This window comes from Lagenorhynchus albirostris, chromosome 18 (assembly GCF_949774975.1).
Source record: "Lagenorhynchus albirostris chromosome 18, mLagAlb1.1, whole genome shotgun sequence".
Taxonomy (NCBI): Eukaryota; Metazoa; Chordata; class Mammalia; order Artiodactyla; family Delphinidae; genus Lagenorhynchus; species Lagenorhynchus albirostris.
The window spans coordinates 15217670-15236359 of NC_083112.1; the positions used below are offsets into that span (position 1 = coordinate 15217670).

At 44.6% G+C, this 18690-nt stretch overlaps 2 protein-coding genes across 2 annotated transcripts in view; one reads left to right on the plus strand and one right to left on the minus strand.

The window, feature by feature from the left end:
* FOXO1 (forkhead box O1) overlaps positions 1-10725 on the minus strand; it is a 92129-nt gene extending 81404 nt beyond the window's left edge. Inside the window, exon 1 of the mRNA XM_060129011.1 lies at positions 9631-10725. Coding sequence (XP_059984994.1) covers positions 9631-10284 — 654 coding nt within the window. The 5' untranslated portion in view covers positions 10285-10725. The remainder of the gene's footprint in view (positions 1-9630) is intronic.
* Positions 10283-18579, plus strand: LOC132509002 (uncharacterized). The gene is made up of 5 exons (XM_060129551.1): positions 10283-10420; positions 11302-11556; positions 11823-12011; positions 13945-14007; positions 18174-18579. The coding sequence occupies exons 1-5, from the start codon at positions 10283-10285 to the stop codon at positions 18447-18449; spliced, it is 921 nt and encodes a 306-aa protein (XP_059985534.1). The 3' UTR covers positions 18450-18579.
* The last annotated feature ends 111 nt before the right edge of the window (positions 18580-18690 follow it).

Here is an 18690-nt window from a genome sequence, read left to right on the forward strand (position 1 = left end):
GCCTCTAGCTAAACCATATGCAAACCATTTCCTTTGACCTAGCTTCCAAGCAACCAAGCTGTCTGAGGTATGATATATTTACTTATATAGACCATATCCAGATATTTATATGGTTATTTTGTTTTCAACCTTTGAAGGATACACAATATTTACAAGTCTAGGAATTATGTAATTCAGTCATAATTTATCTCTCCAAATTGGACTTGAAATTCAAATGCATTTCTTTTCAGACAGACCCTTTTCACTCTTACCCTCAAACACCACTGCAAAGATACCGCCCCCGCCCCCAGTTCTGTGTGCAGGCATTTTCAGCTCGGACAAGATGGGTCTTCCCTCAAGCCACCTGCATGGTGGGCTTCTGAGACATGATACTAGTGGAGGAAAAGCATTGATTTTCTAACTAAAATAGAAAAACTGATTTGGGGGTGGGGGGCAGTGCTAGAAGGCGCTAAGTGCCTCCAGACCTTCCCACAAAACCCAAACTGGTTCTCCTCTCCCTCCATCCTTCGCTAGGCCTCTCTCTTGGCTTGAGTCCAAATAAGACTGAGGGGGCTAATCATGCTCTTTGAGACTTTTTTACTGCAGGTACAGAACGCAACCACTGAGGTCCCCTCCCCCTTCCTGAAGCCAGGTTCCTTTAGCTACTTTCAAAGTTTTAACTCAGCAAACCAGGCCCCTCACTAGCAATGCAAAGGCAGCTGTGTAACAACTTCGGGATCATGGCTGTAAACAGAAAAACATTTTTTCTCAACCCTGGTTCTTAGCAAATCTCTAATATAACAAAAGGAGAGATTCACAAAACCATGACCCATTTTCTAGATTTGGGAGGAATGGCAACTGAGAAATATCTGTTTGACTTAAACAGAGGAAAAACAAATGGACACAGGCCACTGGCTCTTGCCACCCTGTCTCTCATTACAGTTTTGCTTTTAATCAGCTGTTTGCTTTTAAACAGCATCTCCAGAGCTGTTAAGGTCATGGAGTTTAGTATTAGGATCAGCTCTGTAACTTAAGCCACACAAAGAACGACACTGTAATTAACACAAATATCATCTAGGGGGAAAATTAATCAAGGCAGAAAAAGATTTTCTTTTTAGGTCAAAGATCTACACAGAGATTTTCAGAACCAAGTCACACTCGAAAAAGGTGGCAGCCTCGGGATTTCCACGCATGTGGCTAGCAGGGGTGTAAATAAGAGGCGCAGGGCTTGCTGCAGGTAAAAGCACAGCCCAGACCAGTGGGCCACATGCTTCAGAGGTGACATTCTCTTCTCAAAAGACGGCAGTGCCACCCACGATCACTAAGAGTTAAAGAACTCATATGACTTAGTGTCAGCAGGAATGGGGCTACCTTGGAAGAAATGACCTATCCTCCCACAGATCTCTACACTGCTTCTGACTCTCCTCCCAGAGGGAGGTAAAACCCCTCACGTTGAAGAATGAAGATGTTTCACATCTCTCTCTACTTATGGAATGAAAAGACCAAAGACACAGCCTGCAATTTTGACCCTCACTCAATCTACAAACATTAATAGCGGGAAAAAATTAGATTGGCCAATTCCATATTGTTTCCTACCTGCGTTTGACTAGTTTACCCTGACATCATTAGCAGCCACGCAACTGTGATGGCCTGGCATGCTTTGAAAGCTGTTTCATCCACGTGGAAGGTAACTTGCTCATTTAACAAAACCTCACAGTGGTGAGTTTTGCAGTCTATTTTTGCTTCACTGTCCCCCTCCCCACAGCAGGGTATCTTTTGAATAAAGTGCTACCTGCTACTACTTACACTAGTAAAATAGTTTCCTACATTTCTTCAACACCTGCCATTTCTAAAATGGCTAATAAGTTTTAATAAATCTGTATTTCTGCCTTTTGATGTGCCACAGTAGAGTTTTTATCGTTTAAACCTTTTAGTTCACCGAAAGCTAATCCGACTCATTCCAAGCATTCTGAATACATGCAGTTATGTCTATCTGCTTGGCATCAATTTGGGGTTTAGCCTATCCAAATTTAACCTCCTCTGGCTCTGCTGAGACATCTCATTATAACCTTCTTCATCCTGTACTTGGGTTAGTGGGTAAAGATATAATACAATGAGAAAGCTATCAAGGATAGCTAATATTTAGCTAATACAATATGAGAACTGACATTTAAATTGTAAAGCATCTTTTCAAGTCAATATAACTTTCACTCATAATTGCCCTAAGTATATTTAAAGGTTGCTAACCTCAACTTCAAGATATCTCACTTAAAATAAACCAGTAAGAATTACAATCAATAGTGATCTTTCTTTGTTTGAATCACTCTGCCCCCAGGACACCTGGCGTGAAAGTTGATTTTAAAGAACAAACCAAGCAAAAATCTAAACATTTTATACATGTCTACTATGACAATGTCGCATTGGCAATTACGTAATCTGTTCCCTGCATTACCAAATTCTGTATATCAGTTTTAAATCAAATGCAGCATATTGTCTTTACACTGCATTCCATGCTCTATATTTACACATGAACACGTTTCTGAGAAATTGCATTTAAAAAACTAAAAATATAATCCTATTTTCATAATTTCTTATATTACAAAAACAAACATACAGTCTCATAGAAAAACTTGGTCTATAACACAATATTATTTTCATAATGTATATAAAGTCCAAGTTCAGTCTGACAATAGAAACTCTCCTTCCTACACTTTTCAAACCTTCTCTGTGTGTTGCATACATCCATCACTCAGAGAAACTGTTTCCCCAATTTTCATGCCTTTATGAATGCCAGTCCATCATTCCAAAAATAAATTTTAAAAACTAAGAGGGATTGATGGGAAGATGGATGTGCCAATGGATAAATATATGATAAAGCAAGTATAATAAAATGGCAGAAGTAGAAACTAAGTGGTAGGTATATGGGTGTTCGAGGAGAATTCTTCCAACTCTGCTGAATGTTTGAAATATTTTATAATGAAATCTTGGGAGAATAACATCCCATTTTCAAGGCCCACCTAAATGGCCAACCCAGAACTCCATTTTTCTCGAAGGCACTTAACCATGCTACCATGTATCATAGTTATTATGTGTCACATCTAATCTCCCTACAGGATCCACACTTGAATCATTTTTCTATCATTCAAATGCATCTAATACAACTTATACACAATAATCATTCAACAAATGGGAAAGAAATACTTTGACTACAGACTGAAAATAATCACTGTTCTTTAGTAATACTACTAATAAAATTATCCTCAAGTATTACAGAATGTGATCTTTTTTACTGAAGTACAATTGATGTACAATATCATGTAAGTTATAACCTGCAGGCATACAATACAGTGATTCACAATTTTTAAAGGTTATACTCCATTTATACTTATTATAAAATATTGGCTATATTCCCTATGTCAGAATGTAAGCATCTTGAACACAGAGGAAGCTGAAACAGAAAAGATCCATGTCTCAAGAAAAAATTTTTTCCACCCATGTATTTACAACATAACTGAGCTACCAAAAACATGCAGATGTTAAAGTTAAATTAAAATACGCAAGGCTTCCCTGGTGGCGCAGTGGTTGAGAGTCTGCGTCTGCCTGCCGATGCAGGGAACACGGGTTCGTGCCCCGGTCCGGGAAGATCCCACATGCCGCGGAGTGGCTGGGCCCGTGAGCCATGGCCGCTGAGCCTGTGCGTCTGGAGCCTGTGCTCCGCAACGGGAGAGGCCACGGCAGTGAGAGGCCCGCGTACAGCAAGAATAAAATACGCAGCAGCAGGAATTAAGCGGTTACCAGGCATTCACTCAGAGAATCGAAAATGCCTTCAGACACAAGCCAAGGTTGAAAGTTGATGGAACTGACTTGAACCTTGCAGACTAAGCAGAATTTATGGAAGCTCCAGTAGACGCACAGGAAGCTCCAAGTCCTGGGGATAGGATGGACTGGGCCTGATACAAGAGTTAACCCGGGGAGTGGTTAGAAGCTGGGAAGTGAAAGTCTCAAGAGACCCTGAGAAAGAAGAGCTAACAGACTTGGGGACACTAACACCATGAGAAGAAAGTGCTGAAGGGGACATCGAGGAGTGAAAATGGGGGAAAGGGCTAAAGACCATTAAGCGAATCAGGGAACTCAAGATGGGAACCTCATCCGAGAGGAATAAGAAATATAGTATGCTTGGGTTTAGACATGTCGAATTGGAGGTGAAAGTGGGACATCTACAGCCTTAAGGTAACTGAAGACTTGGACAATAAAGGGGTAAGTTATCCAGGAAAGAATCAAAATAAGTCTACACCTAGTCCTAGGCATACTTACAACTGAGCATAGAAGGAAAAATGAACCAACTGGAGGAGAAGCCAGAATGCGGGCAAGGATCAGGACAATGTAACTGAGCCCAAGGTAAGAAAGGATTTCTACTGAGAGGTCAAGGGAAAACTGAGAAAAGGGAAGAACTTAGACCATAAAGAGTGCAGCTTCGGCAAGCATCAGAAACCAACTTGGGGGCTACAGAAGCTCATCACGCAGCTCTGTCATTTTTCTTTTCTATAAGGAATATGGCCTGAAAAAAAGGACACAAGTTGAATTTATGTCCTTATTTAAGTAATGCATTAAGGTGAAAATTCACTAAATAAACTGAAAAACGGTTGCAGATCTAGCTTTTCAATTTTATGTGGCCCAATATCAAAACTAGCTTGCTTTTCTTTTCTTTTGGTTATATCAAAGCTATATGAGGATGGATAAAAGAGCCAGGGGGGAAGGGGGAAGGAAGGCAAGATTCATTATTTGCACTGCTTAACCCACAAGTCAATAAACCATAGGCAGACTGAGTGGAGTAAACTGGGATGCCAGTGGAAAAAAAGTTCTCCTTAAAGGTTGAACCATATGAAATCAATAATGTTCAATTATTCATTTGCATGTTTCTTATGTTCTGTAGAAGACCCCAATAAAAAAAAAGTAGTAATACTCTGCAAAGAAGTTCTGTGCCACTGATTTGAGTGTTGTTGGTCCTTATCAAGAATTAGCAAAAAGGGGGACTCCTTCTACACCTTACTGTGCACTGTACACACTGTACATTCGTACACAGCATATCCATTGGAATACAAGCCTTTACCCCTCAGACAGCAAAATAAACACCTTCAAGTTCATCTGGTCTTCTCTGGTTCACAACTGAGGAACAACTGCATCAACTTCAGAATATTGTGTGCACCAAGAAAAGGTGGTCATCTGACCCAAGGGGCGGGTGCAAGTCTCTGCAACTTGTTACTATGAAGGCCAAGGCAAGTCCTGAGGTGCAGAGAGGCAGGGCTGACCCACTCTGCTCATTCCATGCAGAGCACAAGTGCAAACTCCTTTGCTCTCTCGCATCACCATGGGGTTTACACTGCCTTGCTAAGAGGATTCCAGGAAGCCCCAAAGTGATGGCACACGAAGACAAAAAAAACTGGCAGAGTCAATTCCCATGATGCCAGGGTACTGGGTAGTTTCCAAGGGCAGAGCGTTCCAGAAAAATGCAAATAGGGCTTCCTAAAGAAATTCCAGGCCAATACAGACAGATGTTCTCTTAGAAAGTCACACAGAATTGCAGTTTAGAAGCTTGGATGAAGAGGTTAGAGCGCAAGGGCGAGCAAAAAGTTGGCACCCTATTAGGGATTCTAACCAACCACTGAGTATTCGCTCCTCCCTCTCCATTTCATACATCCACTTAGAAGACCCCTGTGCAGCTCATGATAGCTGGCGATATTTGTGTCCATTGCCAACGTGATGGCCTTTCAGTAATGGGGGTAAACGGGTGCCTCAACAAACTTTAACCTTTTTTGAAGTTTACATGAGAATTAAAAATGCCTTCTTTCCAGTATTCAAATGTCTGCCACTTTAAAAAAGAAAAACAAAGCTGAGTATCATTCAAAAATAGAAGCCACCCCTCCTGCCACATCTCCCCAAGGATGTGCCACAAGACCGAAAGTAAAATCAAAATAAAGTTCCTACGAGGAGCAACTAAGGTATTCATATTTGACAACTATTTGGGAATTTCTGAACAAAACATCTCAGCCATGAGACATGGTCACATCAGTCCCACATAACTTTCAGCCTTAGAGCATACTTCGCTGTATTATGCCCTTTCCCAATTCTCTTTCCTCATGCTCCTTTCCCCAAATACATATATTGAGATTTTCACCCAACTGTAAGAAAGGCTTTAAGTAAGGTGATTTCAGTAATCCTCACCAGGATTCTGTCAAACGTGACAGTGCAGCAAGAAAGCAGCCATCATCCCTGCCGTGGAACCTCTGTGGCTAAATTACTCACCTGCAGGTTGCAAACCCTAATAATAGAATAGATATGAATTTTTAAATACGAGGAAATGCACTCTCAGTTCACAGACAAAATTAAAGAAACCTTATTCCAAAATAAAGAATATCTGTGATATCTCATAATAAAACAATTTAAAATTTTAACAAGTGTTAAGTTCTACTGTTGAAGCATTCTTTTAATCTACATTGTGTTCCAAATAATTTCAAAGCAAAACACAAAAGTCAACTCAAAACAACTATTAAAAAAACAAAACACAGAGCCAGAGCTCACAATATTACTTCCCAAGCTCTAGAAAGCTTTCTATATAGCGGGGGGAAAAATAACAGGTCACGGAAATGAAGTTTCACTATGTATAAATACTGTACATGGTTTAAAAGATCCCGGGATTTCCAAAAGTCTCAACTTCCACTTTGTGTGTAACCTTATGACAGTTCTAACCAACTGCAAAGCAGATTTAACATACCATTCCTACAAATACAAAATGCATACCCCACAAATACTACCAGTGTTGAAGGAACTAAAAGGTTTTGAACTTTTCAACAGCTTTCCAACCATTTTGTCCCATGCAAATGACTTTCAAATTCTCAGGCAGGCCCCAGGAAGTAAAGCACAAGAAACTATATTTACTTAAAGATTCAGTCTAATTCCCTGTAGTAAATCACAGGAAATAATTTAGTTCCAAAGCAGCCTCTCCTCAGTCCTCAAACAGTTAAGTTTTGGTCGATTTGCATTTTAGAACTGAATTTTTTTAAGCTAAAAGTCATAGTAAAATTTCTCCTTTTTATGAATGTTTAAAACAAGCAAGTTTTTCAGATCTGAGAGTGAAACTTAGTTTTAACAAGTAACTCATTTTTATGAAAACTCCAACCAGAAGACTAGCTGTGAGTTAGAAATACTTCAGGTTGTTTCTTTTCTTCTTAAAATACCCTTTTACTCAAAGTGAAAATGTGCTTGCTGTAATCTGACTTCCACCAACTGACTCTGATTGCACCTGAAATATTTCCTCACTTGAGAATGGCAGCCTGCTCTCTCCCAAAGCTCCACTAGGTTTCCACTGGGAGCTGCTACCTGGCCTCCAATTCTGGACAGACAATTCTCACTAACATTTAATAGATCTTCTAGCTCTGACCAGTAAATTTTTTTTAAAAACTTACAATTGCATTTGGGGAAAAAATTAGAACAAGTAAAGAACCTAATAAAAATGGCCGGGGGGGGGTGATTTGGCCTTAGAATCTGTTTTTATAAAAAGCACTAAAGCTTCAACGTTTAAGTTATAGTCCTACAATAGTTTAAGAATACCTTGACTTAAGGCCATTTGAGAGGCAAAACTAAAAATAATCCCCAAACTCTGCCTTTCCCTATCTTTAAAGAACGCCACTCCAGCAAGCTGAAGCAGGCTGTATCCATTCCCAAGGACATGAGAAAAGGTGTAAGTACATACTGTACCTTGAATGCCCAACAACAAAAAAAAATGGCTTTTTTAACAGCAAATGCTTTGTAACAGCTCAAGTAGGACTGATAAATAAACAAGTCAGTCAAATACTTAAATTCAAATGTTAAAGTAAAATTGGATTTGGCAGGCAACCCCGATTTTCTGACTTAAAAGAATATATACCTAGCTTAAAGTAAGGAGGCACCTTACCTTTTTGAAGCACTTGGTAAAATTGCACGTAATGCCTAGTAATGAGGTTATAAGTGATGCCTTTACTCTAAAATACTCTTTGGAAAAAATAATATCGTGACTCCTTCTCCAGGAACTTTTAATACGAAGTGATTAACTTAACCTTTTTTACACACATTAACCACAAAGATAACAGTGTATGTAAAACCACCTTGGTGTAACAAGTGCTTAGCAAAGGAAAATCTGTATTATGCTGTACAGTTCGGATGAGGAGTAAGGAAGGAGGTTAGCTCAACTAGAGAACCTTCGCATCGATCCTTCCACCTGTGACAGTGAGAAACTGGCAGCTTCTGGCAGCCGCAGGGCGAACGCACGGCCGGTAAGCCTCCGCACCGCCAGCCCCGAGCCTGACCTCCCGAGGGTCCCAGGGCCCTCTCCACGTCGGGGTAGGGACGTGCCTGCCCACAGAGTCTCTCCTCGGGTCTGTCTGCCTGTCTCTCTCAGAAAGGCAAAAGGTGCGAGGCACCTCCTCTACAGGCCTCCATGCAGGCAGAAGTTCCCTACGGTTCCCTAGATTCGAACCTCCACTCCAACTCCCCCAAAACACTAGTGTCAAAGCCCCCCGCCTTGCCCCTCGGATCCGTAGCTCCGTGCTCGAAGGCACTGAGGTGGCAAAGCAAGAGATTATACACGCCCCCGGCCCTGGTCATCCGGGGGAGCCTCTCCTCGCCTAATTAAAGGCCTTGAACCTTGGGCGAGGCCAAGTTTGGGGGTACCTCCCGGCGCAGATAAGAGCTGGCCGCGCGGCGCCGAGGCCGGGCCCGGAGGCACGCAAGGCCAGGGCGCGCTGGCCCTTTAAAGGCACTCGCTTCCTGCGCCCGCGGCCCCTCCCTCGCCGTCGCCAGCTCCCGCCCCCGCCGAGGGTCACACTTGAACTTTAGCTCGCCCCGCGCGGCCGGGCGCCGGCGCTCCGCAGGCGGTGGCCGCCCCTTCGCACGTGTTGGAGGCGCTACCTCGGGATGGGCGCTCCCGGCCCCCCGCACTCGAGGCCACTTCGAATAAAATCGAAACAAAACAAAATGCACACCAGCCTCCAAAATCTGCGTGGCCATCCCCGACGGGCCTCCCGGCTCGCGCCCTGCCTGTCCCCTTCACCTGCAGCCCGGTCCCCTGGCGGCGGGGCTCTGAGGCCCCTCGCCACGCTCTCCCCAGCCCAGAGCGGCGGAAACGGCTCCGCGGGGCGTCCCGGGGCTAGGAGGACGCGCGCCGCGGGGGCGGAGGGGAGCCGCCCTCACCCCCGAGGTCCTGGAAGAAAAGCAGCAGCTGCACGAGTCCGCGCGGGCCGTGGCGGAGCAGCTCCCAGTGAACCCCCCTTTCCTTCCACTGGCGAACTTTTCTGCCCGCTCGGAGGTCCACTTCTTGGCGTACTTTTTTCACTCCCTTAGGTCTCAACGAGCCCATTCCCCGTCCCGCTCCAACTCTCACTAGAGCGCGCGCAGAGACACTTATTCCGGTCCCCCGACGAGTCCGGGTCAAGCCCACAACCCACCCCTGCCGCTTCTCGCCCGCTCCCTTCACGCGCTGCCCGCGTGCTCTGCACTTTCAGGCCAAGCAAACTTGCCCAGCCGCCCCCTCATCTGCCCCACCGCGACCTCAGGAGGAGGCAGGCAGGCTGCCCGAGCCCCCCTCCCGCTCCGGCCGTTAGCCCCGAGGCCACTCACCTTCCAGCCAGCCGAGCTGTTGCTGTCGCCCTTATCCTTGAAGTAGGGAACGCTCTTGACCATCCACTCGTAGATCTGCGACAGCGTGAGCCGCTTCTCGGCCGAGCTCTCGATGGCCTTAGTGATGAGGTCGGCGTAGGACAGGTTGCCCCACGCGTTGCGGCGGGACGAGCTGCTCTTGCGCGGCTGCCCCGCTAGCGGCCCGGCGGCGGCGGCGGCGGGGGGCACGGGCGGGTGCTGCGATAGCGGCCCGGGCGGCGGGGGCTGCGGCGGCGCCGGGTGCAGGCAGCCCGCCTCCGGGCCCTGGAAGTCCCCGCACAGCCCCCCGGTGGCGGCAGCTGCGGCCGCCGCCGCCGCCACCGCGGCCGCCGCCGCGGCTGCCGCCACGGAGCCGGGCGCCTGCTGGAAGTCCCCGCTCTCCTCCAGCAGGCTCAGGTTGCTCATGAAGTCGGCGCTGACAGCGGACGCCGAGGCCGAGGGCAGGCCCGCGGCGGCGTCGGGGTTCGCGGCCGCGCCGCCCGACGGCGCCGGGCTGGAGGTGGCCGAGTTGGACTGGCTAAACTCCGGCCTGGGTAGCGGCCAGGTGCACGAGCGCGGCCGGGGCAGCGGCTCGAAGTCCGGGTCAATCTCCACCACCTGGGGCGCTTCGGCCATGGTGACCCCGGCCCCTCCCCCAGCCGCGGGACTGCCAAGAAGTGAGAGAGTGCAGCACCGGGGGCCGAGGAGAGAGAGCGAGAAGAGCCGGTCCGAGATTTGCCGGGGCCGGGCGCGGGGGGCGGGGGGGGTTGATGTCGGTGCCACGAGCGGACGGAAACCGGGAGGAAGGCGCGGCGGCAGAGTGGAAGCGCGAGCCCAGAACTTAACTTCACAGGTCCATCAACATCTAGGCTCCTCCGGGTCCGCTGCACGGACGGGACGGCAGGCCAGAGTCACCGGGCCCCGGCAGCGCCGGCGTCGCGCTCCTGCTGACACGGCCCGTGGAACGAAGGACGGACGGACGCCGCGGACCGTTCACTCTCCCGGGCTGCGCGACCGTGGCGCTGCTGCCTGTTGAATGTGGCGGCGACGGCGGCAGCTGCAGCAACTACGCTGCCGCCCGACTTACTGGATCTGCCGCCGCCCCCCGCCCGCGGCGGCGCGCGCGCCGGCCCGCCCCTGACTGACAGCCCGAGAGACCAATGAGCGCGCGGCGGCTCCGCCCAGGCAGCCAGTGGACGCCGGCCTGGGCGGGGCCCGGTTTTCCACCGGGAGGCCGCAGTGGGTTGGTGGGGGCTAGTGGGGTGTTTTTCTCTCCCACACACACACACACACGCACACACACTGTCGCTCTCTCACTCTTTTTTTTAAGCTCTCTGTTATTATTTTCTGGTAATTCTCGAGTGTTTCTGTGAGTCTCTCGCCCTCCCAGTGTTTTGATTGCTAGGAGGAAAACCAACGTGGAGGCGACGGCGACACTTTGTTTACTACTGAGGACCAGAGAGTACTCGGGAAGCCCGAGTGGAACGAGTCGCTCGCTTCGCCTCGACCTCCGCTCGGGGCCCAAAGCCGGGCCGGGCGGGGGCCGGGGACGCTCAGCGCTCCGGGGGCGCTGGGTGGGCGGGCGGGCGGAGGCGGCCTCGCTGCATTCTGCTCAATCGCCCCCTCTCGACTCTGCCCACGATTTCTTTGCAGAGAAACGTGGGGAAGTCGGTGGGTTTTGTTTTTGTTTTGTTTTGTTTTGTTTTCCCTGCGACGTGTCGAGTCCTCCGGCCCCGGCGCGAGCCGCACACGCCCCCCGGGGCAGGGGCTCTGACGGTCAAGTCCGCGCGGACGACGCAGTCGCTGCAGCTTCCGCGCCGGGAACCCACCTGTCCGCACCCGCGGGCTGAGCCTCTGCGGTTGGATGTAGACGGGGGCCAGTTGTCCAGCCCAGCAGCCACCAGCCGGGTTCACTACATTCTTGACTTAACTAGAAATGAGGGAAGGGGGCTCGGCGTGGGCCGAAGATGGTCCTACCTCACACGCACCCTCGGGCCCAAAGGCATCCTCATCCTCGTGCCCTCTTCCCTTGGGCGGGAATCTCAGACCCTCCACTGAGTCAGTCGGGGGCGACGGGGAAGGGGTCAGAGGAGAGCATTTAGTGAGAGCCTTGTCACTTTATTACTTACCCTAATTAAGTTTAACTGTTTGCTTGCCATTTCTTTGCTATTTAGAATGGAAGTGCTGAGGTGTTGAGAAGTGAAAATGGAAGAAGGGAGAGGACCAAAGCCTTGGGGTGCAGCCCTGCCCCACTCCCAGATGTTCCTTTAGGCCGCTTGCCCCGTGCGTCCATCAACCCACCCCACCTTTCCCCATCTGGGCTCCAGGTCCAGGACGTCCTGCCGAGATCAGTGGGGCAAAAGGTAGGAAGACAATGGCCTTTGTGTCTCAGGGAGCAGAAGAAACAGTCGTCAAGTTTTGTTTTCTTTTGCATTTTTTTTTAGGAGGAATATGGAAGGCATTTCCTTTCAGAGGGATGGGATCACTTAAGATCGAAGATTGACCGTGGGGTTTTAAATATCTTGTCCAAAATGACAGCTCCCAATTCCAAAAAAAAAAAAAAATCCCTGTTTCTGACAGGTGGTTCTTCAGTTGAAAAAGTGGCATCTAAAGAAAATGAGGCCTCGTTTACAGAAGTTTGAAAAGACTGAAAGATTTATTCCTCCTTGACATTCTCACTCGTCCAAACTCCTATTTCTTCATAATCCGCTTATCACAACAGCTTCCCAGTGATAAGGGGGCTGGGTGGAGGTTGTGAGCCTGATAGATGGAAGCTAGGGTTGGTTCCCACCCTCGTTTTGCGGTCTCTGCGTTTACTATCAAATTTGGACTGTTCGGGCCTCGTCTGCCCGCCGCTAGGGGACCTCAGTAACCCAGACGAGCTGAAAGGAAGGCCGTAATGTAGAACTACTGCTTCCCTCAACCTTTGCCACTGCACTCTGCAGGGGCAGCCCCCATTCGAACGGCCGTACCCTTCGAATAGGCGGTGCCCTAGTGGGTCATTCTTGGCAAAGGAAGCCAGCTGGCAAATTTGGCCTTGCCTTCATTTCAATTCCGGTTTTTCAGGGCCTCAGTTGCAGGAAAGTATTTGGTTAAGAGGGTTTTCTTACAAACTTTCTCCCCAGATCCTTGAAATCTTCTGAGCTATCCTGCCTAATTGTTTCTGTAAGTGACATATTTGCTTTTGTTTGGTCTTTTTTAAAAATTTGACTTGAAGCAGGCCCAGAGTACCTACAAGCACCAATGTCCCTGACACGTGGTTCCAAAAAATTAAAAATATATATTTAAAGGTTCTTATAGCTGCCTAAAATACCTTGGTATGTATCAATCTACTCATACAAGCTGGTGGACATTTGGCTTGTTTCTACTCTTTAATGGTCACAAACCCTTCTTCTGTAGTGAATAACCTTATATAACTCATTTTGCATATGTGCAAGTACGTCTATAGGAGGAATTTCCAGAAAAGAGATCACTGGGTCAGCAGTTAAATGCATTTGTAATTTTGAGACACTGCCGAATTGCCCTCCCTAAGGGTTGTATCAAGCTGAACTTTCTTTTCAGCTAGACCTGGAGAATGATAAAGTTGAAAGTAAACCTGGAGATCATCCTGGTGGTCCCTTTAATTTATAGGTAAGGAAAATGAGGCACAGAGAAGCTAACCGATTTGCCCGAGTTCACACAAATAACAGTGGTGCTGTTAGAACTAGAGCTTCAATTTCTTGCTTTCCCATCCATAATCTTCTCAACACACAGATAGAAAATTATAAATACCCTGTAATCCCAATATGCGATAACCACGATAAAACTGTGGTGTATTTCTCTCCAGCCAATCCCACAGGTTTTAGTAATTTTACTTAGATTAACTCCACTGAGCTGGAAGTTTTGATTTAAAAGATTTTTAAAAAGCAGACACACAAAAAAATGATAGTGATAGTAAGATAATAAAAAAGATTACAAAAGAAGTGGTTTGGGTTTTTTTTAGTCAAAAAATGTAAACGTTTTCTTTGAAGGATGGCAAAGGATTTAGGTTGGCACTAGTTCTGCTTAAGAGAAAAAGGTTTATTTCTTTTCTCCTTCAGTATTTTTTTTGTGGTAGCTGTTTGCTTAGAAGGGTTTTTCTAATGATTCTCACTGATTAGTAAGTAAGTGTGAGTCATTATCATCGGTTCATGTGGCCAAATTGGGAAGAAAAATGTTTCATGTCAGGTAAGCACAATTAAAATGAAAAAGGAAGTTTATCCTCACAAAGCCCATCTCACAAACCAATGTGGTATTCTTTCCTCTGCCTCTTTTCAGGGTAATTATTACATCATCCTTGACAGGAAGACTGAGGGATGGTTCCCTTTGATCAATTCCAAGGTAGAAATTTCTATATTTACCCCTCACCACCAACACACTGATCTCTGGTTTAAATTCTTACCAAAAAATAGGTAATTTAAGTCCAAGTTAATGAGTAAAAAGCCTGGATGCTTATTCTTCAGTCACAGCACTTAACTTCATACTTCACCTTCCCTTCCCCAGAACTGCCCATTTCCAATATTTTGTCTAAATCATTAGGAGGTATTGCTATCAACTTAAAACAGGCTTTCTTCAATTTGCCCATAGAAGATAATGATATGAAACAACACAGCTTCAGCTTCTTAAACCAGTGTCCTGAAACCTGGCCTATTAAGTGGTAGTTATAGCAATATCAGAAGTAGCCATTTATTTTTCTCGAGGGGTAATTTCCTTCGGATTTTGTCATTCATTCAGCAAATACTTGTAGAGCACCTCCTATGTACAGGCCAGGTGCCAGGCATCACACGGTACACTGGTTTTTCTTTTTTTTTTTTCAGAGTACATTGTTTTGATGGCCAATTCCTTGAGGTCATAAATAGTTTATTTTCCTTTATATGATATTTGATGTCAGAATTAAGACTATGTCACTCTTTAAATAATCAGGAATGCATACTGACAATATTTCTTTGAAGGAATTACACACAAAAAAGTATTTGATAGATACAAGGAATGCTAAGTCAGAAAAGAATTGACGTATTATCATAGTCACCATTTTGAAGAAAAATAATAAGATGAGGTAGAAAAGCTGAATAAATGAACATCCGTAGGTGTTGGGAGTATGAGCTCTGGCCACCAGGCTTTGGGATTGGGAGGATCTTGCTCCAAATGGACAAAAGACACGGGATATGTCAGATTATTTGTCTATTACAAATAAAGATGATGCTTACTAATCTGTAACTGGAGAGAAGCATTGGGCAAATCATAAACCAGAGATCCAACATTTTCTACTGTGCTATGAAGATGTGTGTCAGCTTCGATAAACTCTATTCCTTTGCTTTAAGTGTTAGTGAGAGACTACCTGTGGGTCCCTACAACAATACTAAAAATGTATTTGGAGATAATCTAAATGACCAACAATAGAGAATGGTTAAATGCCTGTAAGGTAGAATCATATATAGTCATTTAAAATAAAGTGGACCAAGCATACATAATGGCATTGCGACAATGCTGGGGATACAATATTTAAAAGGTTGGAGGTACCACTGTCGGCTAAAAAATTTTGGCAGTGGTTATATCTGGGTGGTGGATTTATAGGTGATCGTTACAGGTCTCACACAAACCCCTCCTTTTACAGGTAAGAAAACAGACAATTAAAAGTTAAGTGATTTGCCCGAGGCCGCACAGTTAGTGAAGAGCTGGGCCAGGATTCAGACCTCCTAGCATTCAGGCCCAAACTCTTTCTTGTATAGCATTGCTTTTCACTTTACCTTTCTAACTGGAGGTTTTCAGACTATTTAATGAAATTCAGCCTATTTTAAACACTAGGTCTTTAACTAACTTTGAGACAATAAAATTACTCTCCCAAACTCCAAACAGCCTGCACATTACAATTAAAATTTTTTCTAACATTAAGGACTGAGAGTTGCCATAAAAATTAATGGATGGCACATGAAATCCCAAATTCTTTGAATATCACAAATCTGAATTTTGCACTCATGCTTGAAACACAATGTGTTTTCACTATTTTATTTCTGTTTCATGTCATATTAAAGCTCTTAACATGCTTCCCAAAAAAGGGGGGACATATGTATTAAATAAGAAAAAGCTGCCATGTAGATCACAGATGGTAGTACATTTTTGGCAGAAAGGAAGTTTAACAAGGCGTTCTACTTATTTACTTGGAAAACTAACATGTATGAATGTTCAAGTTAAGTGGTAAGAATTAATTGCTGTTTTACTATAATCAGTTTTTTCCAATCAAATTGCCCTATTTCCATAACATTACAGTAGAGAAAGGGCGTCAAATGTGATTGTAACCCCCTGGGAGTCCACTACAGTAATGAAAGAATGAAGGAAGAAGAAACAGCATTTTATAGTAACTAACCATGTTGCTTGTCATTTGTTGATAAAAATCAATAACAAGAGGTAATGACTGTATAGTCAGAGTACATGTGTTTTTAATATGACATGTATAGTCACTGACTGTGTCAGTTATGGTGTAAAAACAGGAGGTAAGAGTTTATCAAATTTCAGATTTGGCTGACTCAACACAGCCCACCCATATGCAAAGTCTGCTATGCCAGAAAGTAAACATAGATGAATAGTGAGTATTTCTCTGGAATACCAGGTTTTTATTTTGTGGTAAATAGAGCCTTTAAAACACATTGAAGTATTCTATATTCTAAGGTTTAAGATTTTAAAATGGAACTTCCAATTAGCTGATCACTGATACCATGCTGGAGGAAAAAACTGATTTGTCTCATATGATGCCGTTATATACTTTAAATAATTTTGTGTTTGAACAACAAACTGAAAACAGAACATTTGACAGCTACATTGCATGCCTGCACTCCAGAAGATTACAACCTGGAAAAACTCTTCCCACAATCCGAGACTAAGCTTGGAGAGATCTCACCCTCCTCTGTTTCAGATTTATATATCATCTGAAACAAGATGATATGTATATTGATAAATATAAATATATACCTCTCGTTTCAAAATGTTTTCATTTCTAAGCCATAAATCACTTTCTACTCTGAAGCAGAATATACACATTTTCTTTAGGCCCCGGTGTTAATAAAAACTACCATTTTTCAACAGTAGTTATGGACTAAGCACTATATAGCTATTACCTGAATCAGTCCTCAAAGCCAACCAATAATGTAGGAATTATCATGATTCATATTTTACAGAAATTGAAACTGAGGTACAGAGAGCTAAGAAACTTACTTAATGTTGTACTTTAGAAGCTTATCTAATTGTAATCAGACTTGACCCTACTGTTATCAAAATACAGAGCTCATCTCCTGGTTAACAGACCTTCTGCCTCCGTAAAATGTTGGGATTTTTCTAGAGCCCTAGAAATTAACCAGAGGTTAATTTGATGATTCAGTTTTTTTCCAGAAAATTGACGTTGGAACATTTTGGGAGGTGGAGGGATCTTTGTCAGCAATCAGCTCTGCCTGAAACCAGTTTAGTTTATGTTAATGAAGGAAGCCTAGAGATAGAATATAAATGACAATAATAATGCTGACGTTTGCATTTGTATAACACAAATGATGTCAGGGATTTCAAGCCATTAGCACTTGCTTATCTGAACAGACGGCCTCAGACCATCTACAGTAAGAGCAACCTGCCCTTCCGGAAAGGTTGGCTCATCTGGAACTCTTTCCGAAGCTCTCCTTATCTTCAATAAAGCACATCAAACCACGTTCACCAGCTCTACTGAGCTCTGTCCCCACCAGAGAAAGTGGTTAGCTTCGGATCTGTATCTAAAAGCCATCCCTCCTATGAGTTTCAGAAGCTCAGATTTAGCTTAGAACTAGTGAACATATATTTTACAATTCAAATGAGAGACCTTACGTTATTCCAATACTACTTGAATCCAGCTCTGTTGCTGAACGTGCTGGGGATTGATCCAAGCCATAAGGTTTACTTTCATGAGACAGTGAGCAAAATTAAGAGCAAAACAAACAAAACCCTTGTGTTCCTCTCCACCTCAAAGTGACTTGGAAAGTGCCCTCTCCACCACCAGGTGAGCATAAAATATCAGGAATATTTGTAAAGCACCTTTAGAAACACTTACTTTGGGAAGGGGATGGGATCCTATCTTAATGCCCCCAGTTTTCATAAGAAGCATGAATAAAACACCCTTCAGCTAAGAGTTCAGGCTGTGTTCTCGTATCTTCAGCTTTCCATCACAGAGACATATTGGCAGCCCCTACGACCCACAGACTACAGTCAGAAGACCCACAGACTATTAGTCAGAAGAGCTTATCTGTGGCTACCTTCCTTTCAGTCAGTTTAAATTGCCAATGAATCACGAAAGGAAAATCACCCCTCCATGCTTTCCCATCCTCAGGAGATGTCCTAGTTTTAATTAGCCAGTGCATCCAGTTGTGAGAGTCAGCAGATAATCATAATTTTGTATGATAAGTAAAATCAGTATAATAATCCAAATATATTATCTCTTTTCTTCAATAGTTGTATATTTGATACTTGATTTGATGTTTTACTTTTTATTGTAGACACAGACCGACAAGGCCTGGGGAAGTAGGGTGGAGAAAGGAGCAGAATGCCTCCGCCTGGATAGGAAAGCAAATCACGTGTGTCCCTCGCTCATCTCCAGCCAAGGCTATAGTGTGAGTAGAAAGCTCTGGAAACACAGTGGCTCTCTTATAGATCACAGCAGCTGTTTTATCAAGTATGCTGTGATGTTGGCCCTACCTGCAAAATATGATAAAATGAAATCACCAATGGCTCTTCCAAGAAAAGCAGAAAATCAACAAAGCACTATCAACTGAAGTTCTTTTATTCCCTAGGTAGTGTTCAATTTATTCTGCATTTTGAAATTTTATCTTGATATTACTTGCCACCTACATACCTCAAAGAGGTATTGTAAGGATTAAAATAATGTCTTAAAGTGCTTTGAAACAGGGATGAAATGTTTGTTCTTTGACATCGGTACAACCTCGTGGGTAGGTCTTTGTTAGTATACGAATGACTTCAGCTTAGGTAAACACATGATTTCTAAATCACTGATAT